The sequence below is a fragment of the Nyctibius grandis genome, chromosome 9 (assembly GCF_013368605.1).
Source record: "Nyctibius grandis isolate bNycGra1 chromosome 9, bNycGra1.pri, whole genome shotgun sequence".
Classification (NCBI taxonomy): Eukaryota; Metazoa; Chordata; class Aves; order Nyctibiiformes; family Nyctibiidae; genus Nyctibius; species Nyctibius grandis.
The window spans coordinates 13,971,360-13,998,524 of NC_090666.1; the positions used below are offsets into that span (position 1 = coordinate 13,971,360).

General features: G+C 35.9%; 1 protein-coding gene across 4 annotated transcripts in view; it reads left to right on the forward strand.

Moving 5' to 3' along the window:
- The window catches only part of LNPK (lunapark, ER junction formation factor), a 42,948-nt gene that overhangs the window by 11,420 nt on the left and 4,363 nt on the right, over positions 1-27,165 (forward strand). For 3 of the 4 annotated variants that reach the window (XM_068407439.1, XM_068407441.1, XM_068407440.1), the window contains exons 6-12: positions 2,138-2,178; positions 9,142-9,222; positions 9,311-9,362; positions 16,636-16,848; positions 22,011-22,116; positions 22,811-22,881; positions 24,158-24,328. In XM_068407439.1, the coding sequence (XP_068263540.1) occupies positions 2,138-2,178; positions 9,142-9,222; positions 9,311-9,362; positions 16,636-16,848; positions 22,011-22,116; positions 22,811-22,881; positions 24,158-24,328 (735 nt within the window). The remainder of the gene's footprint in view (positions 1-2,137; positions 2,179-9,141; positions 9,223-9,310; positions 9,363-16,635; positions 16,849-22,010; positions 22,117-22,810; positions 22,882-24,157; positions 24,329-27,165) is intronic. The other variant, XM_068407442.1, reaches the window with a different exon arrangement.

Consider the following 27,165-nt stretch of genomic DNA (forward strand, 5'->3'; position numbering starts at 1 on the left):
TTGTTCTAGAGATTGGATAAAAATAAAGTGTTTTACCTCAAAGATACAAAGATACTGTATTTGGAAAAGAGAAATCAAATGCACAGTGTGAGTTACAGCAGTAAAGCAGGAGAACATTTAGCTGAGAGAGCATACTGGCAACTGAGTGGCTCAAAGCTAGCCTTTTATTCTGGGGTAAGTTACTATAATGCATTGAGTCACTGGAGGTGATTATTTAATGCTATAAAGCTCTATGCTGGATAACCAGCATACACCAGTTTTGGCAACCATGCTCTGAATGAGGAAGATTCCTAGTGAAACACTAGGAAAGGTGATGTAGAGAGACTACAGAATTTCAGTTTAAGACTGGTCAGGCAAACAACTGTTGAGGAAGATTTAGGCTGATCTGTCCCAAAGTGTGGGGAAGATAATGGAGGTATCTTGCAGGTATTGACTTCTCTAGTATGAATTATTTTTTTCTGTACGTTTAATTAAAATGAGATATATTTCTTGAGAGTACTTTGCAGTAATTGCCATTTGGCCATGTTTGAAGGGGCAGGTGTTTCATGAGGTTCTTGTTGAACACAGGAGGTAAAGTGATCAGAAACAAACTCATGACACTTTAAACTGATTGCATTGCTTTGTGGAGGCTATGCTTGAAGATGTTATAGGCGTTTCTGTACCAAAAGCAGCTTCTGTTTCGTAAGTAACTGTTAACAGCTAACTGTTAACAGCTGACTGTATTGTGGTATTTGTTTGTCTGCATGATACCATGCTGCATTGCAGTGCATTTAAAGGTGTTAATCTGGGTGGGGCTACACGAGAGGCTGTGTTCCAATATAAATGTAAAATTTGGTGGAGGGAGGTACCTTATTAATTTGAAGATGCACAGTTCTTGGAATTATCTATCTTCTGTGGTCCAGCCTGGTGCTAAATATGGTCTTGTTCCATGCCCTATTTGTCTTAACTAATAAGGGATTGGTGTAGTTACCCTTTCATTGCATAAGCTTTCAAATATGTACATGCCCAGTTTTAGTATTTGCTACATTTAATAAAGTGGTTTGTTCTATCAAAATGGGTTCCTACATTCTGGAAAAGTTCAGGTGAATTATGTGTTCCCTTAATTTCAAGTAACAGTAGTGTTCCTGAAGTAACTTTAATAGCATAATTACATATATATAAATAAAGATACACAAAAGTGTGTATTTAGTTTGGTGGGTTTTGTTTTTGTTTCTTATAGTTCTATGAAGCTTTTTCTTTTTTTTGAAAACTGAAAAATGTGTTAAAAATAGCTGTATCTTACAGGAAGTAAACTGCTGGTGTCCACTAGAGCAAAGAAGGGGAAAAAGTTGTAAAGTTTTTTGTTAAACTCTTCTTGCTGTGAAGCAGGTAGTAGAAAATGGATTTATCAAGAGAATATCTTCTACATTAGGTGGTGGTTTATTACAGTGAGTTTTCCGTGAGTGCCAAGCTGCAAGCATTGAGTTAAAGGAAAATCGCATGTGTATTTGACCTTTCTTCTTTTCCTTCCTTTTAGAGAGACTAGGTGCTGTGCCTACTACTTGTAACAGAGTCTCTTAACATTTAGTAGTAAAATGACCTTCTGGTAGCTTTTCTTACAAAACTGGTGGTTTTGCTGTAGTCTGAAATTATTGAAAGGGTGAAAGAGATTCAGACTTGAAGCTCAGAATTGACCTGGTATTTGAAACTAGCATGTGTTAAGAGGCTTATGTGAAATACTGAAGCCAGTAAATCTGGTACTCAAATAGATATATTAATACTTAGACCTCAGGCTCTCTTTTCTGTAGTTTGACTCATGAGATTAAGTGTATTTGGTCCGTTGTTGTACCAGTTTTAATGTAGGTCAAAGCAGGGCACTGGCTAGAATAGGTTTGCTTAATGAGGAAATGGTACATAAAACTTTTTAGTAGTTATAACTGTAAAGTGATAACAGTGGGCTATAATTTATAAGCAGTTTCAGTATTTTAAATGATTTATTTTCACATAAAAACTTTATTTTATGCAAAGTTTACTAATGTAGGGTTGGTAGTGGTCAGTGTGTAATTTTTCTGATCTCACAGGGCGAAGTCGATGTTTAGAGTGTGCTGAAATTATCTCATTTATATTTGAAAGCTAATGTATGATGTCCTTCTTTTAGATGATGCGCTGGAAGATTTAAAGTCTCAAAAGAAAAAAATAGTAAGTAAAACTTCAAGAAAAGCTAGTTGCTACAGTCCACTAAAGTGTTTTTGCATCTCTGCAAGTTGAGTTTTATTGTAATATATAGATGAAGAGCAGAGAGAGGAAGGTGAAACTATCACCATTCCTCTGTTTTTGTACATTTTCTGCCACACAAGGTTTTCCTTACCCCAAATTACAAAGGACTGCTTACGTGTGAGAATAAATTGTCTCCTTGTAGTTTAACTTAAACCTACTGTTCCAGTATTGCTAGATCTATGTAAAATGATTGTTCTGTCAGAAGATGAAAATGTGTGCTTTAACCTACTCATTGCTGACTACTACTTTTACTTTAGGATTATAAAAAGTGTGAGATGTTGTGCTGATTTAAGAACATAGAGTGCAACTATATCTTTAATAGTTACTCTGTCACTTAATGTCTTGTTCCTAAATAGCAAAAAGGACTTCCATCCTGTCTGGATTTACTTTTTGATCAAGTAACAGATTATTGTTTATATCTTAAATGCATCACCACTTATTCCCTGTCCTCCTCCATCTTATTTTTGCACTACATATTTCTTCCATTACATTCTTTCCTCTAAAAAATTTATCTTGTCTTGTATTAATCCTATCAGTTGTCTTGAGGTCATCTATTTTGTGAGCTGTGTGGATGAGTTAACAGTATAGAACTGGTGGATGCCAGGTATTTGCTTCAACTAGATCAACACTTAATCTCAGTAAGTCAAATTTAGAATGGAAAATATTCCAAGTCTTGGATAACTTCCACTCTTTGCGAAGTATGTAACACTGAAAGCTGTTTCCTCTCTACTTAATCTTTCCATAAGGAAGTTCTCTGTTCACTTACGTTGTTGGCTCCATCTCCTGCCTTGCAAGGCAAAACTTAAAAACCACCACCACCACCAAAACACAAAAAACCCTCAACTAACCAAAAACCTCCCCCCGCCTCCAACAAAACAGCCCCTCCTCCCCACCAAAACTCCCAGAAGTTGTATTATGAAGCTTTATTGTTAAAGAGTTTCCCACAGTGTTCACCTCATGCTTTCTGGATTTTGCCATGGTAGGTAAGTTAATAGAAAACCCACAACAAAGCCACCAAAAAGGAGTCAGGTAAGAGTCTGGTATTATATGGCCTTTACAGGGGAAACAGATTTCACTGATCTTCTGCTCTGTGTTTTTATCACTTTTAAAATGTAGATGTAAAAATTATAACCTGGCCCCTAATTATCTAATTCTCCTTTGGTAAAGAGAATTTGCTAATATTTGTCTGCTGATCTTTATATAAAGGAATCTCTTAAATGGAAGTGTCCTATGGTTGGAGAGGTAATAAAAAGGGGTTGGAGAGGCTTATATTTTCTGAGAACAAAATGAGTGAGTATGATAACTAAGTTTTTGATTTTACTTTATGAAAACTGCTTAACTGAAATGGGTTAATCTCTCCAATTTACGTAGTCATTTGGTGGCTTTGGAGGGAAAGTTCTTAGAACAGAAAAAGCACAATGGAGAGCAAACCAGCTTTTGGAGTCTTACGTGTAAAGCCTTCATTTCAGTTAAATAATTTTATTTTTCTGTAGTCATGAAAATCTTCATATTTATTCTAGAAGAACTAGTAATGCTGAATTCTTGTGTATGAGAAGCACTTTAGAGAAAAGGCATTGAATGAAAGATTAGTCAAGAAAAAGTTGGTTTATAAAGGGGAGATTTTTTCACTTTGGGAATTGATGCTGTTAAAACAAGATGTAAATGTGTATTTTGCATACGCAAAAAAACCAAAACAACATACTGTAGAAGAGCAGGCAGTAGTTAAAAAATAAACAACTGCACGAATGCTATGTGAACAATACAGAAATTATAGTGTAACTATGGAGAATTTAAACCTGGAAATATAAATTGCCATTAGTATATATGCATGTCAAGCTTTAATCATTAAAGATAAACTTCTAAATAGGATTAGTAAAACAGAGTTCTGGGAAGTCCAATAGCCTATAACTCAGCTATTTTTCAATCTGAGGGGAATAAAAAGTCCATGATTACTTCCTGATCTTGTGGGTGCCTGGCTCCTAGCAAGGAACCAGAGACAGAAGACTTATTGCAACCTCTTGAATCAGTGTGGTGTTGGTATTTTTCACTCAGAAGATTGACTTGGGAGTTTCATCATAATTTGAAGGTATTCAATAAAGCATTAAAATTTGATCATCATACATGAAACATAGCATGTTGAAATGAGCTGAAAGTGGGTGCAGGTGATGAGACAATATAATTTGTACTTTAAATAAGAACCCTCATAAAATTGCATTCTGTAATAATTTGGTTTTGATAATACACAGATTTGGTTTTGGTTTAGATTAACTTCCTTAGGACTATCTGTGGCTATGAATAACTGTAACAACACCTACTTTTTTGGTAAAACAAACCAAAAACCTTTATGAAGTAAAACAATGGGAAGGGGGGAGGGAGAGGATTTTTTTCCCTGTTGGATTCTTATTTGCTGTTGAGTTTGCAAATAGGATTAGTTACTACGATATTTACATTGTAATCCTCAAAGTATCTGGGATAAGTTAATTATGTATTTCCTCTTTATTTGTAATGCAAATTGTTGTCTAGGCACTGTCAGCCTACCACAACAGCTATGTTTTTTCACTTCATTGCAGCTCAGCTACCTGATTGCTGGAGAAATCTTACATTGAAGACAATTGTCCTTTTGAAAAATGTTACAGTACTTGTGTTTTACAGGCATGTGGTCCACCTTTTCCCTAATGGTGTACTTACATGCTGAAGGGTACCTATAACAGAGTAAGCTCCTTGTCTACTAGATACAATGCCCTGGTGGCTGTGCAATGAGCTGCTCAATAGAACTTCAGTTCTGTTCAAAAGGCTTCAGTCTTTGGTGGCATGATCACATGGGTATTCTTATGGGTAAAATACCTGACAAGCACAAATATAGATGCTTCATCTGGAAATGGCCATTAATATATTGTCTATCCTGTACTTTGAATCAAAGTTTGTGCAATACTTATTTTCCATAGGACCAATTCTCTAGACTATTTTTTTCCTAGTGAATGCTTTAAAACATGTTGAGTGTTTCTTTACGGATTGGCAGTAGGGATTAAGTTCATTAGCTGTTATTAAGGCACTACTTCAAGATACAACTTTTTTTCCCTCTGTGATTGTAAGGGATACTCTGGTTGTGTTTGTGGTTGTGTAGCTCTAATTTTGGCCTTAGTATTCTCAGTTAATGAGGATGTCAGCCTTTAAGCCTGAGTGTGTATAGATGAGCAAGTTCAAAGGGTTAAGCATATTAGAGCAAGGGCACAGGACATGTATTAAGCTGCTGCAAGTGGGAATTAGTGGAGACTTTACCTGGAGCAGCAGTCTTAAAGATGGGATAATTCTTAGCCTGAGGACAGAGATGTGAAGATAGTAATTACTTTGTCTAAAGTTAGAATAAAACTTTGCTGAAGTTTGCTCAGCTATTCTATTATAGTAGGCTGAGTGTAATATTAGACTTGGACAGACATCCTAGCCATTTCAGGTAAGAATTTAGAAAGTTGCATCTGTTAATTCTCCAAGGAAAAAAAAGCCTGATTTCAAGGCTGCCTTGGAGTTATGTTAATAATGGGAAAAAAAATGCAGCATATGAATTTTGTTATTTAAAATAACTGCTGTTTAATGAGCTTTATACCTTCAGCCTTCCAGGCCATGGAAAACTCTACATATTTTGCTAACATTCAGTATGTGACAAAAACTCTATAATAGAGTTGATTGTTGTATAAGCCCAGTCTTGTCTACCCAGTATATGCTAGAGTACTGCACACATGCAACTGGAAGCTCAAAATATGGTTAAAAATCATATTTTCTGATGAATGATCAAATGAGGTATTTCTTTCATGCACTGTTGACACTAAACAGTTACTTTGGTTGCTTTACTGTTTGCATGGATCTATCCAGAGTGCACTTGATTATTGTGGCTTAAATGATTTATTTCCTATTTTAAGGCAACTTTTTCTTTGTGTACTTGCATACATTACGTGGTAGACTGAAATCAATCTTGTGGCTTTGTGTGAACATAAAGAAATACTTCTCCATAGTTGAGTTTGACATACCAAGTAATACAATTTAAGAACTCGTGGTAGTATGGCAAATAAATAGTTTGCACCGTGCCAGTACTTCAGACTTCCAGTTGCTAAATCACATTTACAAGAAACTTAAAATACATTACTTGTATTACTTTTCAGTGTAGGCAACTGATGTCTTTGCCACAGGAATTCTGTTTGGTTGCCAGTTGGAAAGGGTGCTATCCATGCAATTATTCATAGGAGAGAATGTGGTACATGACCATGCTTCTTTATTAAGATGTGGTTAATTCCATGCAGTAAGTTTGAAAATTCCATTATTAGGCTGGTATTAACTTTCATAGAGACTTCACTTGTGATCCTGGTTACTCAGCTTTTAAGCTTGATAATAATAGACTATGAATTAGCCCTTGGCAGAAAGTAGAAAATGTTTTTGTGAGAAAAGTTTGGGAACTCAGAAGAGTATATTATAGAAAGAGCAGGAGGTGTCGAGCAATTTGGTGTGTTAGCGAGCCAGTGCTCAGCACTAGGTTAACCTTTCCAAGGTTATGCTTCAGGGTGGCGAATAATCCAGAAGTCAGTATGCTGATTTGCATTTATAAATGAGCTTGCTGTGGCAGTGCACAAGCCAGTTTCTTCTGCTGTGCAAATATAGAGATAGTATTTAAATTTTAGAGGCCCTTATCTGCTTCTAGTAATTATACTAATTTGCTCAAAGAGTAAGTAAGCTTTGACCTGTTTGTTTCCTTATTTGGTATTGTAAGCCAAATTTCAATTGATTTTTAGAAAAACACATCCTAGAAGCGAAACCATGAGAGCTGTGAGTCTGCTTATAGAAGTCTTGACAATTTCTATACCTTTCTGAGAAATTTGTAGTCAATTGTAAAACTGAATTCTTGTTCAGATTCAGCTTTCCTGGAATTATAAAGCTATATATGAATTTCAAAATATGAAGAGTAACTTGTTGAATTATCCATTAACTATATAATGTGAAGAATAACTTTGACATCTGAATCTTGTGATGAGAGCTAAATTTTTTCCATTTCAAAATAATGTTAATGTTTTTGCAAATCTTACATATCCACAAATAACTACCATCCTATCTAATACTGCTATAGCAAGAAGTCCTTTAGATAAGGAGAGTGTCAAGTGATGGTGGAGCATTCTATTTTTTTCCCTTCTTAAAGGGCACTTTGTTCTGCGGAAGATTATTTCTCATTTTCCTGTGTGGCTAAAAAGGCAATTGCGTGCATTATACATTCATTGATGTAAAGTGACTTGGGGTATTTTATTTTGATTTGGGGGCCACATATTGACACTGACTGTCAACACTTCCCACTTTGCAGCTTCACCTCACTAACCTTACCCCTTCATATAAAAGTCTGTCTTATAGTTTTCACTTTTATAAGCAATAAATACTTTATTTTTTCCTATTAGACCCTTAATTCTGATCTTATTGCACTGTGTGGAATTTGTTTTATGAAGTTAGTGGGTTAACTCCAAAGTCCTGCTGAAATACAAGTTTAGGAAATTGATTTTTACTTCCTTCTTCACTCTCTTTTGTTTAACAGTACTTAATTAACAGCCTGGGTAGTATTCCTTGCTTTAAACTTCTGGTAGTGTGTGTAGGAGCCAGCTGTTAAATGGATACTGTGTATCTATTAAATTGAGTGAATTTTGTTTAGCTTCTGATGTCTATTTGTAATTGAGGTCTGTCTAAACATAAAACCCCTACAAAGCCTGTATATGCAGAACGGCTGAAAGTTTAGTTTCTCACTAGCTAAATAATGGTGTAAAAGTCATGTTAACGTGCACCATTTGTTATTTTAGCAGTGATAAATGAGTTTGAGAGAACTTAATTTTTTGACCACTGATCTTTTCAGTTTTGCGGTTTATGCCAACAGCAAACTTAAGAACAAACAGCCCCCCCTTTTAGCTAAGCATGGCCATTAGTCAGCATATCTAGGAGAAAAGGTCTGCTTGAGATACTGTAAAATGCATTATAATTTCTATACATGTTAGCTATTTGTCATAACTTCAACTATCTCAGTTTTAAAGTTAAGCTGCTTCTGATGTTGGCTGTTAACCACTAAAATGATACTTTACTAGTGATTACTTTTTTAATTAAGCCCATGTATTAGCTATAAAGCCACTTGAGTGCATTGTAAATAAAACGCTCTAATAATGAAGTACTTTAATTACACTCCCTAAAGTATGCATAGTTCTCAGTAAATTTTTTTATTTAAATTCTTAACATGTTCCCTTTTTTCTGAAAAGCAGTTTGAATCGCTGTAAAGATGGAGATCCAGCCTTTAAAGTCATTTGAGCAAATTCCATGGCTGTTCTCTAGTTAGTGAATTTTCACAGCATTTGCAGCAAGCTAATTGCTTCTGCTAATAAATAATCTAAAATCGATGCTGACAGCAGTTAATTGGCACAGAGACTTTATTCTGTAAAGCACTTGGCTAACGACCTTCCTTAAATTAATAGCATTAAGTGCTATGAGGAAATAAATCTAAGGAATTGCCTGTCATTTGCTTGTCATGTCTAATAACTTCCAATAATGATGGCTGATAGATTTTTGTACATTCCATTATTGAAGTTGGTGCATGTAATTATTCTCCTCATTATACGTAAACAATTAGCAATATTTGGTGTTTCCTTGCAATAAAGCTGTTTAATACAAGTAGTCCATTAGAGTTTAGAAACTATTTTTGTAAGCAAAATTAAATTTCCGTTGAATACAGCAAATCCACATGTATCTGAAAACGCTACTGGTTCATTGGACTGAGCTTCACCTTTTGGTAACAATAAGTTGCTTGTAAGTAGGAGGATATGGGGGGAAAATACTGTGAAGAATTTTGTATTGATGTGTGGAACCTTTTGTTTCCAGCTTGAGGAAGTAATGGAGAAGGAAACGTACAAGACTGCTAAATTTATCCTTGAAAGGTTTGATCCAGAAGCAAGTGCAAATGTAAGAATCTTGGTATTGATACTGATTTAATATGAAAGGTACCATGGAGCTGAATATTCAGATAATGTTATTTATAATTAATTGGCAGGAGGCTGAACTGGCATCTGCTGGGACATCTGCAATCCCAAGACCTGGACAAGGTAATAGCCCTGTAAAACGGCGGCTCTTTAGTATAGATACTCGTCTTTCATAGCAATTTCCACTCTAGAAGTCTCTCTATGTTAAAATTTGTAGATCAATTGACCTTTGTTTGGGGTTAATAGACTCTTTATTAGACTATGCCCATTACTGTTCTGTATTTTTCAGGCAAGGGATCTATTACTAAAGGCTGATGTTCTTCTAGACAGTAGGATGTTTAATGCTGCTTGATGTTAAAGCAGAGAGAAAATGAACTTCTTCTGGCATACTTGCAATTTTTCTAGAATACTAAGGTGCTTTCAAATCTTGTGTAATGTTCATTGGCTTAGCTTTTCAATTCTATTTCTGGCTAGTTAGACCTTGCCTAATGCAGTGCTTAATCTACTTTTATATGGTGGATGGAGAGATTTCACAAAGCTAGTGCAGAAATCGGATATTTTGTAGATGCAAAGAATGAACAGTTCTTTACTAGTTCATGATGTTCCATATAAAGGTGCTATTTAATAAAATAATAAAAGAAATAGAAAAAACTTGCATGTGTTTCAAGGAAGCCTTGTTTCTAGATTGCACACACAGGTTTCAAGGCTGAAAAGATCTATCCCCCACACTCCCCCAGTAGAATGTTTTCATTAAAAATGTGGACTATAAATTGAAAAAATATTTATGCAAACAAACTACTGTTAAGTTTTTTCTTAAAGTTAGTTATAATATCCTGTAGTTAACCTGAAAATGCTAGTATCAACACAGTATAAAGGCCACCTTGTGTTATAATCCTGAAGATACCTACAAAGATCTGTCTCAAAGTGTGAATACTAATTTGCTATTATAACCAACTTAGACCTGTAGGGGCTGGTGCTCGAAATGAACTGCAGAATCTGATGTGCATAATTTTCCATAAAATAAACAGATTTCTTTAGAGCATATACTAGGAATGTCAACTTTGTGTCTAATTCTTGTGAGTAACCAAACTTCTATTTGTCTCATTTTTTGGTCTTGAAGTGTTGATTTTGATGGATGCAGAGCACCTGGATTTACTAACAAAGGTGTTTATAAGTTGTATGGTCAAATCCACTTGTTCTTCTTACTTACCTTCAAATTGTCATGAAAACATTTTTAGCCCATCCTTATTGACATTGACAGTGAGTAGTTGCAGTGCAGTATGTTAGCAGTAAAGATTTTATCTCTTCTGGTGTCCTAAGCATACAGCTTTTTCTCAAGTTTGCTCCTTACCTGTCTCTCCGATCATTCCATTTCTATGGTATTCATAGTTTTTTAAGGCTGAAGGGCCATTCTGCACCCTGTTTTGTTCTCTGTCTTAATACAGCTCATGGGTGGCTGCCAAGAATTTTCTGTCATACTTGTAATGTTTAGGTAGTCTGTGTGTTTTTTTTTTTTTTAAACTCTTTATATTCATCTCTCTCCTTGAGATATGTTAGAAATCACTCCAAAAGTAGGGTGACAGATCTGTTTGTAGAATGCAAGTAATGCTGACCAGGGGATGAAACTGCCTGGAAATGTGTGTTTCTATGTAGAGATCTAGAGATAACTAGCTATAAATTAAATAGACAGTAAAAGTCTTTAGGCATCCTGGCTTTATTAAGAGATATCACCAGCATTTTTGAAACTCAGAAGGAGTTATGTGGTTGTTCTCTTCTTCTCTGCCCAGGCTTTGTAAGTAGCGATGGTGACAAGTGAGTTGCTCAGTCTCTATTAGTTAACTAGACTTGTGTATATTTGGGTTTACAAAGCATGGTGCACATGCTTTTGATCCAGGGTTCTGAGTTAGTCAAAAGCAGGTTAGTTGGATCTAGCATATGGTGTGCTGTGTTGATTTTGACTTGACTGTTAATAGAAGGGCTGTGAGGGAGAGGTTCTGAGAGACTCAGAATTATTTCTGAGAGCCAGCCACTACAGGCTGTGGCCTACATTAATAAGTGTGGTATAACAGGAGTAGATTGTACAGTGACACAGTTGTTGCTGAGGAGTTTGCCCACACTACATATGTTTAGGGGGTTTTATTTAGGGCTAGATGTAAACTGGTCTCAAGCAGCTGGCAGAGGGCATCTTTCAGTTTAGTTTCATTTGAGAAGAGTGTAAGTGCTGCTGAGACTGTGTTGAGGTGTGAATCAGAGATCTCTGAGTGGGGACACAATTGAGAAAATGGAAAGTACACTTCTGATTCAAACATATTCAACTTCTTTGGGTTCATCCATTTATCTTGAATGAAAGTGCAGTTTAGCCTTGGAAAGGAGTTTGGAAAATGTTTTGTAAGTTATCATGGCTAATGGTTGGATTTGACGATCTTAAGGGTCTTTTCCAACCTAAATGATTCTATGATTCTATATAATTTTGTTCATATATAGCACAACTTCCTTTTTTCTCTTCTTCCAATCTGTTCTCTAAGTCATTGAATTTAGAACTGGTGCTGCTTTTTGTCCACGTAAAAGTGGATATTCAGACTGTTGTGTTTTGTAGATGCGTTATAGTCCAGGAGGGAAATGCTGTGTTTGGCTTTAGCTTGTGAAATTCTGGAGACTTATTTTCTAAATAATCTGTTCTTGGTACGTGCAGTAATTATTTTAATTTTTAGGTATCAAAAAAACCTAGCTTATTTCTGTTCACACTAAATAGTATCTGCCCAAGACAAATATTAGCTTCTGTGCAGTATATATCTTACTGTAACTAGATGACATGTTAATGTAGTTGTAGTTAAATTTGGTGTATGCAATATGTGGTAGAACTATAGTGATTTGGAATAATAAAATATCTGTTAACAAGTTAACATTAAAGCTTCCTTGATCTTCTCTTTGCTCACTTTGGACACAAACTAGCCAGGCAGCAGAACTCATTATCTTGAGCTCTGTAATTCAGTCTTTTTGAAAAGAGGGAAAATAACGACCAATGTGTAATCAGATTGGACAATGTTGTGTGTGATGCAGCTCGTGAAAGGTTAGTTGGTTGGTATGTTTTTGACTTACCAGTTGAAATGGAAACTTGTGCATCATGCTAATTAGTACAAAGATTTAATCAGCATTACATAATAGTTCTCAGAAAAACAACTGGTAGTGCCCCAATTTTCATATGTATTTATCTCTTTTTGCAGTTTTTGTGGTTGATGTGCACTTCTTAAATAATTGTAATTTTAGCAGATGATTCAGATGAATCTTGAATTTGGCATAAGAAAGCACCCAGAAATCCAAAAGGAAAGGAATTTGAAAACTCAAGAACAATTTTATCTATTCAGAACAGAAATGTTTTGAGGGGTAGAGTTAATGAGCATATAGTTATTCAGTACTTAGGCTGTATGAAAAAAATAGGGTAAGTATGTATTGGTAGTGGAATAAATATTTATCAGCAATATCCTGTTGTTGATACCTTCTCCCTTCATTGTGCTAATACAACTGTTAGCAGGGCTGTATTGTAAATGAGATCACTCCATGTCCTGAATTAAAAATAATGCAATAACAGATGGTGGCAAGCTGTGGGATGGGTACAGGCATGAGGAGGAAGAAAGAAAATTCTTGGTTGGTCTTTGCCACTAAAGCCAACAAGTTATATGAACTATATATTGACCTGCATTGTGCTCTAGCTCTCTAAAAATGATGTATTCTCCTCTACAAAAATCAAGGAGTTTTGAAGTGAGGGAGAAATAAAATAGTTATACTTGTAAACATGAAAGATACACCTGTCTCGCTACTGGCAATATCTTAATATTCTTTAAGAGATCATACTGAATCATCAGTTGTGAGTAGTAGCCCTGTTAAGTAATGTGTCTGCTTATGTATCTGTATTGTTCAGTGCCAGTAACTGCAGAATTTGGACTCCAGTGTGCTTGAAGAATAAAAGTTCTATTTCTAAGTTATTTATCTGTCTTCATACTGTTGGTTTGCAGATGCACAAAAATCATTCAGGGAAGAAAAAACATTGGAAAGTTGCAAAACTTCATTAAAACTTCATCAGCACTGGCTGTATATTGTGTTAGCGTTGAGACCCAATGGACATGTTAGCTAACTTGTGGAACCTGAGTTATGGAAATCTGGAACTTTGCAAGAGGCTCATTGTTAACACATTGCATCTCAAGGCAATTTGAGAAGTATATAGATCATATCCAGTTACTGCAGAAGAATATTAGGGCTGTTACTGTGGAAGCAGACAGCAGGTTTAAAAGGAGTTAGAGGAGTTTGTGGTCAATGGGGTCCATATGTGATAATAAAATGATTAGGCAGGGCTGTATCTCCTAACATCCCTGACAATGCGTTTATGGATCCTGGGGCTGGTATTAGAGATGTAGGCAACAGAAAGCATTCAGGTTTGTGTGCTGTCACTAAATAACATCTACAACCACTCTAAGAGATGAACTACTGTGATGGATGGGCTATTGGTCTTGCCAAGAAGAGCATTTCTCATTTTCTCATAATGTAAGTTCTTCTGGTAACTTCTCTTACTTGGGGAGTGGCAGAGTGTTGGCAAGTTCTCTTATGTGTGAAATGAGAATAAAGTGAAAGCCAAATGAACTTCTAAGGGGAGGGTGGGGGGAAAGCTTCGTGAATACACTGATGTAATTTTGTGGAAACTGTCAATGAGTCTTGCATTCTTAACTCTGTAATGAGACTAACATGACTGAAACACATCTCTCTAATACTGACTGTAAAATACTTGGGTTCAACATCTTTGTAGAAGCAAAAATATGGGGAAAGAGTCATTAAAGTAGCAGTAAGTTTTTATAAATTGAAATACTTTTTAAAGGAGGCTTGCCAAAAATGACCCTTCAGAAAGAACCGGCAAAAGAGGCAAAGCTCTTGCAGGCGGTGTGGAAATTGCTTAGAAATGGTGTATTATGGGCTCAGATAAATGTGGAGATATCCGTGACCAATCAAAACACTGAGCTGTTAAACAACCAGAATTGACATGTTTAAACTGCATGATATATGAAGACATCGTTCAAAATGTAGAAGTAACGTATACGTGTAGAAATTATAGTCGTGATCTTTGACATTTTTACATGTAAAACGATAATAAAGCAGGCTTTGTAATGAAAAAGAATGAAGAAAATCTTAGTGGATTGAAATGTCTTTTTATAGATATTTAAAATGATCATTTTTTGAAGATCAGTGGAGCTGAGAAGAGTTGAAAAATTATTTACCTTTAGCTTGATTTTTGAAACTAGTACGTGAGCGAAAACTATAACACAAACTTGAATGTATGGATAAGTAAATCATGGGGCAGAATCAATATATTGTAGGTGAGTCATGCCTGTTGATCAGGTGGTGTGGAGAATATGATGCAATTATTCTGGTATAGTTAGACCTGAAAGGTTACTACTAAGGTGTCTCACAAAAAGCACTCAAAGAAATGTCAATGATGACATTCATCATAAATGAATTCTTGATTAAAATAAAATTTTCAACACAGGAGTTTTCAAAATAGAAACAAGTCACCAAGGAAACCTTAAAGGAATTTCTGCAATGACCTTATCGATTTATCCTGGTTCCCAGATTCTGAATGGTTAAAATAGTGAGGGGACAAACTTTCTTGCTAAAACCAAGTTAAAATACAGAATCTTTATACTCATTGGGTGACCTAACTTGGATGATGAAGTTGTGTGAAGTAATGCAGTCATGTGCATGAAGGTGGTGTGGTAGGGGAAAACTAGTAATTTGTTCTGCTCTGTAGGAAACTGAACTAAGTGGATTTTTAGTAAGACTTTGTGCAGTTGTAGTCTTCTAACTAGGGATGCCAGAGAGTCTCGTATTCTTTCTTCTGATGTATATTAATCCTGTTTATATGTACAGAGAAGTAGGAAAGAACATAGCCTATGTATGTTGCAGTTTCTTGGCACTAGATGTTGGTGATTTTCCAACAGAACTTTTATGTTTGACCTAGTACTCCAGTGATAGCAACTCTTCCTTAGCTAGTGGAAGCTGGTGTCACACACTCCCTGCCTCCTCCAGCCCATACAGAGGCTTAGTGTGGTAGTATTGTACTTTTGGGGACAAGGATCGTTCCTTCAGACTTCAGCACACCCATCTCCCTGTGGCCAGTCGCCAGTGGACCTATAAACTGCCTGCGAAGTATTTGAAGTCTTCCAGCCTGGCACAAAGTCAGCAGATAAAATCTCTCTCATCTTGAAACTCGGGGAGATGAATTCAAAGTCCAATTCTAATCTTAAATTCTGTTTGTTGTGAAGGAAGACAAGCAAGCTTGTTCAAACAAACGTGGGTGCTAGACACGAACTCTGTAGGGTACTATAGCCTTAGGTGTAAACATTCTTGGGGTGTACCTTTTAGAGACTAAGCTGTCTCTTGTTAACCATGTTAATGTCTGCAGCCCTAAAGTGAGGATACATTTCAGTTTGATTTGTTGCAGTATTTCAAAGGCTTCCTAGAGGTGAGTAGGTATAGATGGGATGAGAAATAGATGATAGTGACTGCTGTTCAAAAGCACTGTTCCTGGCTTGTTTTGGGGAATAAACTTGGTTATAAATGTAATGGAGCTTCAGGTTTGTGTGAATAATGTAATATCCAAACCTTAATATGTTACTGGGATGATATTCCAATTGGTGTTAATGAGAACTCTGGCTTCAGGTAAGAACTGAGGAAACCTGTTAAGTTTTTCATAACGGTGATTTAATAGTAACTGATAGTGGAGTGAGAAGAGGTAAAAGTAGGGACATGTTCCAGCAGAGCCCATTCTTGCTTCATGACAATCCAAGCATGTGGCTTGTTGGTAGAGCTGCAGAAAAAAGTGAACGAAACTACGATCTGAATGAAGTGTTATGTTTTCTTCTGGGTTTAGAATTGTTTCATTTATCCAATCTGAAAAATTTTTGACTCTGGGCCCTTAGCCTGGATATTTTAGACGTTGACTGAATAGTTTTTAATCCCATGGAAAGCTAAATACTTGGAAGCACGTTTAAACCATAGAGTAAAAACAGTGGTCAGTTCTGTCTGTACATTGTGGTTTGAATCTAGCTGCTCATATCTACTACGTTCTGCGTTAGAGAACAGAATCGTAAGGTATCAGCTGATTTTCTTCTAGAAGAATTTTGCCCTAAGTATTTAACAGTTAATGATTATTGCTATTAAAATATAGTATTCTTTGTGGGGTTTATTTCTATGGCATACTCAGCCAGGCAGCTGGTGATCTTTAGATATAGACCTTTCTAGTTTTGTTTGACTCTAATTTGCTGATTGGAATAACGATATTAATGTACTTTTACTAATATCTTGCTTATAATGCCAGATGTTAAATTCAGTATGCACATGTTCTTGTCAGAAATCCGTCAGAGGACCACAGCTCAAAGAAATGCTTCTGCACCCCTGCCTGCAACTCCTAAACAAGGCTCTCCAAAATCTCCAGCATCTCCTAATCCGCAGAGAGACACATCACCTCCAAGTGCACCCCTAGAAAGAACTGTTGTGCCATCTCTGCAGTCAAATGTTTTACCAAGACGCCCTGGATCCCCTGCTACTTCAGTGCCTGGAATGGGTAAACAGAGCACTTAATGTTATTTACAGTTTATATTGTTTTCTCTGGTTACCAATAAAATAGACCATTTTCAGACAGTATGGAAATGGCATTTCATTTGGAAATAGCAGAGCAGTTATCTGATTAAGCAGGAGTTCCATATTCAATTAGCCATAACTCTTTACAGCTGGCACCTTTTGATGCTGAAACCTATTGCCTGAGCTCATTTAACTGTTATGGCTTCTTTGTTTAAATGGCAATAAAACTTTGCAGTATTCTGTAGTCAACAATATAGCATACCTTTTTATGTTCTTAGTTTAGAAGAGCTCTATGCTTATATAAATCAGGTACAGAGGAGAACACTTTCAGAATACATTCATGTTTCTCACTAAACCCTGCACGTATTTTTTAACATGCATCTTGACATTCATTTAAATTTTTACTCTAGGAGGTATAGTCATGCAATCTATACTCATAGATTAAAGTGTAAAATACCAAATACACCAGAAAAAGTTGTCTATGTTGTAGCTGAATTCTTGTAAAATAGCGTTGTTATTTTGGTCCAAGAGTAAGAAGTTTAGCAACAAGTTGCAATCTGGTAGACATGAGTGCTCCTTAAAATTTGGTTTCATACCCTGAAAATGCTTTTCCCTTGATTTCTGGCTTGGTGTTCAGATGGGATGGACTTTATTAAATAGAACATGAACTAAATTCCATATGAGGGATAGCAAAACTTGAGAGTTTTGTGGGGGAGGCGTTCTCATTCTCCTCGTGGATGGTAAAGCTGTGTATGGGTTAGTGCCAGGCCTTTCATTTATTGCAGGATGTCTGGCAAGTTGGATCACAAGGCAAGAAAAGAGATGAAATACTATCTTGAAAATAGAAGGGATTCAACTTGCCAAGAATCTTCTGAGCACCACTGTAATGTGGAGTAGCTCTTTGCTCTTTATACGGTGATCAAGAATATTTTTTCTCTGTCCCGTCTTCCTGATTTTTAAGTTACTTAATTCTTAAACTGTATGTCCTTGCTTACTAACTTCCATGATACAATCTAAAAGTAGGACTATACATAATATATTGACACCCGGTCTCTTAGTGGAAGGTCTTGGGCAGCTGAATGTTAAAATGCCTGTTCGGATTGTTTAATGTAGTGGAATAAACTTGTCATGAAAAGTTGTGATCTCTCACTTCTCTGCAGAGTCCATTAAGCCTTATTTTTTGTTAGTAGTTGTTTACGTGTATTATGAAACTGCTAAATTTTTTTTTATCCCTGAAGTGAACTCTAAAGGCAAGTTATTAGTAAGTCTTCATTATCTTGAAGTACTAGAAATCAGCTCCTTGCACCAGGAAGTTGGTCATTTGGTTACAAACCACATTTACTGGTAACCCTGCTTACTGAAAATTGCTTGATGAGTTTAAAGTCGCATGCTGCTTCTTGTTTAAGAAGCTGGCTATATAATAAAATAATATCAGCTATATTATAATTTATTCCTAAGGGAAGATTCAGGCACATTGAATAAGCTGGATGAAATTCAGCCTTTACTGCAGAAATGGTTTAGAGGAAGAAGAAAAAAAATGATGGACTTGTTTGAAAGGACAGTTGCCAAGTTTGTAGGTTAAAATATTTGATGTAGTTTTGTGATAATGCTTTATAGGCATATATATTTTTTTTCAGTAATAACTGATATTTTGGCCAAACGTGTTATTTTGTTGTAGATAACAATGGAAGCCACTGCAATTGCCAGTTAATGTGGAAGCCCTGTTTTCTCTTGAATTCCCCAAACCTTCCAGGCATATAAAATCTGTTGTGTAGCTGTAGTGAAAAGTATGTAAATTCAGTATCTATAAGAGTAATACTGCATGTAAGTTTATGCATGGTTTGCAACAAATATGAATAGCTTTAATTATCTCTATTTTAGAGAAGACTAATAATTCATTTTTGTTATAATATATTTTGTAGAGGAGAATCAATTTAACGTGTATTACCACAGAGCTCCCATATGTTTGAAAATTAATAACCAGCAGGTAGTTGAGAGTTTGCCAAGCTTTGCAGAAATGACCAGTCTTTCTTTCTACAATGATTACTTTTGATGTTTATATTAACTACTGGTGTCCATAACAGCATGAGAACTAAGATGGTTGGTTTGAGCTATTAGTAGGCAAGTAATTGAAGTTGTTGTTGGAGTGTGTTGTGATGTTTCATTCTAGGTAGCTTTATTTAATTTTTACCTTGTTTATTAACTTGTGGAAACTTTTCATATATTGGTGATATACAGGTCATATGACAATTTGGTCTTTTGAATATAGGGCTAAATAAACATTTGAGTGTTAGCCAGGTATTCACAAAAGTATTCTAGAGTTTTAATTTTATTGCAGATTATGTTAGTGCTCCAGATCTTTACTTCATGCCTATGTTGGATGTTGTCCATTCACTGTTTTAATGGAAGTATTGGGTCTTTCAGGTTTTTGTTAAGCTTTGGGAAATGTGTTTTGCCTGAACTCTTCTCTGGACAGCTTTTTCAGAATCTGTAGAATGAAGCATTAGGTCCGGTTTAGGTTGCACTGAATTTGTTCTGCCTTGCTTCTGTGACAGTTTTTAGTCTGGATTCCTGCTTGCTGACAGAATATAGGAGTAACTTGGGAATGCATTTGCTGATTGATATCTCCTGAATTCAGTTCTCTTGTTTGTGAAAATGAGGGTTATTTTAAAAACATTTGTATTGAGCATGAAACTCTTTTGTGCTTATGGAAGAATTGTAAATTGCAGTATTTTCTGATCAAATTTTATCATGCTTGTAAAGATTAGGACAGTCCACTTAGGTTAATTATCCAGTATTGATGAGAGGTGTTTTGAAAGGCTGTGCTGTTAGAAATATTGCAACCTTAATGGCAAGATCAGTGTCATTCTATGTGCAGCTCTTCGAGAGGGCACTGCTGAAAATGTTTGATTCCTACAATGTTTCTGACACTTGCCATAGAGGATGGAGGTTAGCTGTACATGGCATTCAGCTTGAGGTTTACCACAATGTAGCACATTCTGCCATCAGATTTGTCGCTCCAATCTGTGAAGGTTAAAAGGCCTAAGATGGTAATTGCTGGCAGTTACATTTAATGTTGTATTTAAACTTTAAAGCCCATCTTGGATCAGCTTATCAAATAGTAAGACTTGCTGTGTTGTCTTTGCCTGTGTATACCCTACTTAAGATGTACATGTTACTTGTGTTCATATTTTTATGAAAGAGTATTGGTTGTGTTGGAAGCTATGACTTTGCTTGTCCTGGTGCTGTCCCCAGCTAAGGTGCTACAAGACAGCTATATTTGTCTTCTGGGAAGCTTGGGGTCCACTGTTTTTTTTCCATGGTATCTTTCAATTAAATGCCCTTCTGAATTAGTTCAGCTTGCTAACAAACTCTACTCTCTTGGTACTCCTTTATTTGGATTTTTTTAAAAATCCTTTTTTTTTATCTTCAGACAATGGATTTAGTTTGTTTTACCCTTTAGCTTCCTCTTTGTTTGTTGGGCATTATGGGGGATTCTGTGAAACATACCTTCCCAAGAAAAATACTGGAAGCATATAGCAAATTGAAAAGAGACTTGAAGGCCGAATCTGTCATCACTAAAAGCCTTTCTTTTAAGCCATGCCTTTTATATATCTGTTTTTACTGGATACAGCAAGAATAATTACAAGCCAGAACTTTTCCATGGGAAAACACTGGTCGCTTTTTGTGCTTTGAGAATTTTACTCCTAAGAATTAAATATACTTAGTTTTTGCATGGCTTCAGGTTACAGTATGCTCATCTCAGTATGAAACCTGCTAATACTAGTTGAATTTTTTCTGTCTAACCTTCTTAACTATCTTGAACTTGAATTAGGACTTTTGCATTATTACAAGTAATTTTGTTGTTGGGTTCATCTGAGTCTTATCTGTCATGTTTCATAATTTTGTCTTCAGGTGACTTGAAGCTGACCTCTTTGTCCCAGTTTCAGAGTTCTGAAAGGACTAGTTCATTGTCCTAATCAAACATCCTTTTTTATGGCCTTTAAATATAATTCATAAAGGTCTTCTGGAAATACATTTTAAGTGTGTGTGCCCCCCCTCCTGCCCCATGCTCAATTGTCTTGCTTTCAAGAATATCTATCTGGTATCTGTTGAAGCTACTGTAACTTAATACCTCCTTTGCTTGTGTAAAATGTCTCTTGGCCAGGAGCGTGGGAAGACATTTCAGATACTTAGCTATTTGAATGGTCACATCTGAATGATTCAGACTTAGTTTCTTACCAAATCATGTTTTGCTCGTTATACCTAACATCTTCTGTTTTAAAGCTGGAAAGGCAGGTAGACATAAGAACTTAAAGCTGCAGAAATGGAATTGGCAGTTTGGAGTGGTCTTGTACAATAAACCAGACGCCTTTCCACAAAGTTTTAAAAGAAGTTTGTGTCACTGGTCTACTTTAACTGCATATATAAACAGAGGTGCAAAAGGTGGTACCAACTATTGCTGTTACCTGTTCGTAATGGAGCTTTATTTTGATAGTAGTTTGTTAAACACATGGGATAGGAAAAATGATATCTTTATAGTGGCCTTCTGGCTTTGACTAAGCAGAAATCTGAAAGTGTCCAACTTTCCATTAAACCTGGGATTACCAAAATGCCAAATGGCTAAACAGGTTTAATATATAGACTGAATGCACACTGAGGGCATGATCATGCAGTAGAGTAATTACACAGAAACCAGTGGGTACTTCTTTGGTCACATCTTTAGTTCTTCTACTGTTGTAATTGATTTTACCAGTTTTATTGGTGTAAACTTGAAGTGTTGAATACTCAGAGTTGCATATATGAAGAAAACTGAAATAAGAAGTTTTTCTTTGCTTAAGAGCCTTTATTTGTGAGTAGTCATTAAATACTATTGATGCCTTAAGTTCTTTAGAACTTAAAGATTTAATTACATATCCAAGGTGTAAAAGTAGTGATTTGAAAAGATTATAAGCTAAAGCAGCAGAAGAGGAACTTTCAGCTACTGTGGGTTTAAAAATCTTACAGCTTTCCTAGTGGACTGAGAAATATGGCCATGTATATTAAATAGGTGCAATTATTTTATTACACTAGTGTGCACTGTGAAACGTCAGATTATATATAATGCAGTTAAAAATAATTTTGACATAGTTCGTGTCTTCCTAGGTCTTCATCCTCCAGGCCCTCCTTTAGCAAGACCTATTCTTCCTCGAGAAAGAGGAGTTGTGGATAGAGTTATTGAATATTTGGTTGGCGATGGTCCTCAGAACAGGTAAAATGTTGCTAAAAGAAATACTTAAACACTTAAGAGATAGGAAGCTTCTTAACCTCTTTTTTTAAAGCCAGATGGGTCAAAGTTAAAAGAATTGCAAATTAATTTGTCTGAAATTTTCATAATGAAATGGCCCTTTCTCAGTGCTTCATCTGAAATCTCTTTGTAGGAAAAATGGTAACATTTTGACAAAATTAACCTCCACTTTGGGTGATATTAACCATGTGGTACAAAGAGAAAAATCTGTGTTCAAGTGGGTGAATTAATTATATTTTGAATTAAAAAAAAAAATCGATTATCTTAGCACTTCAGCTTTATTACCATTATAAATGCTTTCAGATTGTCTTCAGAGCTATTGAAACACATCAGAACTTCCTTGTTAACTGTCATCACTTTTCATATTAACTGTATTCTGAAATATAAACTTATTTTGAATGTTATTTTCTGACGATGATATTAAAAATATGTTGAACCATGAGGTTTAAATTGTAGCTAAGATAGTTCACTGTTTTTAAACCAACTTCAAAAACTATTATTTAATACACAGATTTAGTTTGTTTTAAAGGATAATAATTTCACCATGGAAATTACCTTTAAAGAGTAAATATCTAAGCTATTAGTCAATATCTAAGGTAAAATGCATCTCGCTTCAGTGTGTTGTTACCTATAATTATATATTATTCATGTTTTCTAGGTACGCCCTTATATGTCAGCAATGTTTTTCTCACAATGGTATGGCTTTGAAGGAGGAGTTTGAATACATAGGTAAGAGCTAATCTGTGGTAAACTCTAGTAGTTGGCTTGTGTTTCATAACTAACATGCATCATACTTTGTTTTGGTTGCATTTAAGTATTTAACTGACACTGTGAAATGCCACTTCATACGGGAACAGTTTTATGGTAACTTATTACTTTGTATCTTAAGATTCGCTTCAAGACTTAGAGAAGTACTTCATTGCAACCTTCAGGCCAAGGATTTTATGTGTAGAAAACTATTCAGTAGAAATAAGCTGCCTCCAATGCATCCCTGAGATTTGCTACTGGCTATAAATGGTTCTCGGAAGGGTTTTATACTGAGAAACTATCTGACATTAAAGTGTGCCTCTTTTACCAGAACTTAAGCAAAATTTTGATTTGGCAAGAAGATCTTGGGGAGGTATTGGAAAAGGAGCTGGGAACAAGCCCTAGGGGGCTATATGTGAATTTATGGCTGACAGTAACTTAAGACAGACACGGCTCTCTATTGAACACAGATGTTTTATTTTGCCTCCTTTCTACCACAATTGTAAGCCTGATGCTTAAGAAATAAGGGAATCTTAGATAAATCTTCTATTCATTTTGTTTTGCTTAATTTCATGAGTAAATATATAGCATTGTAAAATAAGTTGAACGTTTCCTATGGAACCGAAGATATGTAGTCTATATGTCATCTTAGCTCAAAGGAGTTCATAATTCAACTGTGCAAGAAATTGCCACTTCCCCCCTTGTCTTGGGCGGAGGGGAATATGCATTTAACTATTAAATGGTATCCAGTACTTCTGCAGAACAAAACTGCCTTTTCTTAATTAAGCACCACTGGACCAGAATGCTTCTCAAAAAGCAGAGTGAGACATACCTTGCAGAATCCATAGCATCCCCTTACTCAAAGGGTGAGGAAAGTGGCATCTTAAGGGGAAAAAAAAATCATCTGCCAGATTAATTTTTTTGTAGGAAAGAACAGAAGAACACCATGTGGCAACATCTTGTGGTACTGAATTGCATTATTTTGTTCATTGTGGTCAAATCTTTCACAGTGGTTGCAGTACTCTTAAGTGCAGCAGAGCTGAAAGCAAAGAGGTTTTTAAGAAGCAAGCCTGTGCTGAAGTCAAAAATGGAGCTATGTGGAACAGCTTGTGTAAATTTGGAGGTGCTCTCAGCTACTGATAGTCACTTATTTAATGCTTTGTTTTTAGTATTTTGGACAGTCAGAATATAGTGTAGAAATAAAGGTGAACTGTGAAATTAATTAGTGAGGCTACTTATTGGGTGTGCTTTTGTGTAGCATTTAGGTGTGCCTACTGCTTTTTCCTGAATCCTGCAAGAAAAACTAGACCTCAGGCTCCACGACTTCCAGACTTCAGTTTTGAAAAAAAGCCGTCTGCAGAATTGCAATCTAAAACTGAGCCTCCAGAACCTAGAGAGAGTAAGCCCCAGGAGACTCAACAGACAGAAGGTATGTGCTAGTCTCATGAAGTCTGCTCTTTTTTTTAATGTCTAATGAAATCCCGCACTGTCATCTAGCTCTCTGTCTAGATGAGTTTTTTATAAGAATAAGAACTGAAGAACTCTTAACACTGGAACAGGCTTCCTAGAGAGGTGATTGATGCCCCAAGTCTGTCAGTGTTTAAGAGGTATTTGGACAATGCCCTTAATAACATGCCATAAGTTTTAGTCAGCTCTGAATTGGTCAGGCTGCTGGACTCAATTGTTGTTGGCCCCTTCCAACTGAAATAGTCTATTCTATCCTAACTTCATAGTGGATGCAGTTTATATTTTTTCCAATTCTTCTTGTCCCTGCTTCTAGCTTAGCTTGTTGATACTATTGTCTTCTGTTCTGAACCCTAAAATTTCTTCATATTAGGCAACATCCCATGCAAATGATGGCATAACAAAATTTTCACTCTAATGTTACTGATAAACAGATAGAATTAAGTTGTAAATTACAGAAATAGTTCAGAAGGGAATATGTCCTGAAGTGGTTAACTTTCACTGTGTTCAGCAGGTCATTTGATTGAGGTGTGTTGGAATTTCTGCCTTTGTTCCTTTTGCTGTTTTCCTCAGGGCAGGAAAATCTAGTAAAACTGCCTTATTTAAAAACAGGGACTTCAAAGACAAATTGTCAATTTTAATTTAACGTAGTTCCTTTTGAGACATTTTATAGTCTGCAGATACAGTAGGCATCTGGTGTACAGCCAACAGGAAGATGCAGTGTTTTAAAAGACTCCAGAAATTATAGTATCAAACCAGAGAATCTCCAGTTAGGTGTGCTGTTGAGTACTTGACGGGATTTTACGTTAGTTTAAACGGGGATCATGAGGGGGAAGCTATCAAATAGTGTACAGCCCTGAGATTCAGGCTAGAAACACACCAACTGTGGGAAACTGTCAGAGTGTAACAGAATGTTTCTGCTTGATTAACAGGGAGTACAAAACAGTGTTGGCCTTTACTTCTGGCATAAGAAGGCTGCATGAGACTGGTAGAGAAGTCATATCTAACTGTAGCCATCTCTGGATGTGGTCTGATGCAGGTTCATTATAGGGAAAACGTGGCTGGCTTTCATTTAACTAATGAAGTTAAAAGTACCATTACTAGCGTGAAAGTATGACTGAAATCAGATGCATGAAGTAAGACAATGCAAATGTCATCTTTGCCCTCAGATGATCTAATCATCTTTTCAGTGAGTGGAGGGTAGGTTAGTAGCTTCTTGGCTACTTTTAAAGTTAGAAGATTCTTACAGAAAAGATGTAATTTGTTACTGGGGTCTTCAAAACTCTGCTTATTTTCCTCTGTGTGAATCAAATGGGGAAGCCCTTAAAGACAGATATTCAGCTCTTGGACATGTGTTTCCTGAGGGCTTCTGAGTATTATCCATAACTGCAGGTTCTTAGAGGTTTTGGGAGAGGGTCGTGCTAATTAAGCTGGTATTGTCATTGAAGGAAATGTTTGTCAAACTATGCCTTTAATGGGTCTGAGCTGCTGAGTCAGTTTATAGATGTTGTAAAAAAATGTAAAACCTTGAGAATTAGTGTGAGATTTTCATTATGGACTTGAGATGTAGGAGTGAAAATTCTGCAAAATAACTTTTGCATGTTTGAAAGCAGAATTTTATCAAGTATTTCAGGATAAAAATAAGATTGTTTTATTGAAGTAAATGTGATTTTACCAATTTACCTTTAACACTGAAAGTTACTTGTTTTTTGTTGGTGTGGCATTGTATTAATGTGCTGCCTTATTTAAAAACAACAACAGAAACCACTGTGTAGTTCATTTCCCAGTTCTCTTTTCTTGCCAGGAAGTGTATGGTGAAATTTTTCAGAAGAGGCATCAGAAATAACTAACTGGTATACTGACTTTTGGTTTTATCTAGCTTAAATATGTGATCTTTTCTGAATATTTCATCTCCAAGATGATATAAACCATTCTGTTTTGATAATTAGTAAGCAGCTAGAAATAGAGTATGTGTTAGTATTTTACATAACTAATATCTGAGAAATGTCTTGTTGATGTAGAAGAGACCAGTACTACCCTATTGGTTTGTCACTGTGCATTAACTACCTGCAACTTGCCACAAAGTAATCTCTTATCAATGAGAAAACATCATTTTCAGTAAATCACTTTTTCCATCAGAACCCTAATTTGAAACATAACTGCTTACAGGCAGTCAGGCTTTATTAATAAATGAACATATTCTTTGGTTGTAAGTTTAAGGTATGAAGCTATCATGGAGGTATAGCTCTGGGGAAGGCTTTTGTTCACTAGAGTAATATAGCTGCTATCACAGCAAGAATAGAGAATATCTTCACTTACAGATGTAGACAAACATTAAAATTAGGAAACCAACTTCACCACAATGTTGACAACACAGGGAGATCTAACTCTTATCTGTAACTCATTTAAACCATAACTCTGTATAGCTCAAAGAAACTGCAAGCTAATGTGATACAGAAGTGCTATAAATATTTTTTTACTGGTCAGCTAGTTTTACTAATGAGTAGAGCATGAAGCTCAGTCTTTCTTCAGTTGTGTGCTCCTGCAGTGACAAGCATGTTACATGCAACTCCTGTGGATAAGAGATCTGAAGAATGGTTATGGGGAGTGCTGTTGGCACTGAACCTTGATTTTTTTTAATCCTCTGGAAATGTTGAGTCATCAGATGTCAATCTGATGCAGATTACTGGCACAAAAGTCATGCTTCCCTGTTCAGCAGAGCAGTTTGGGAAATTTTAGTACCAGAATGAAGCAATATACTTCATTTCTTTTCTTACCTCTTTCTTAAATAGATCGATCTTG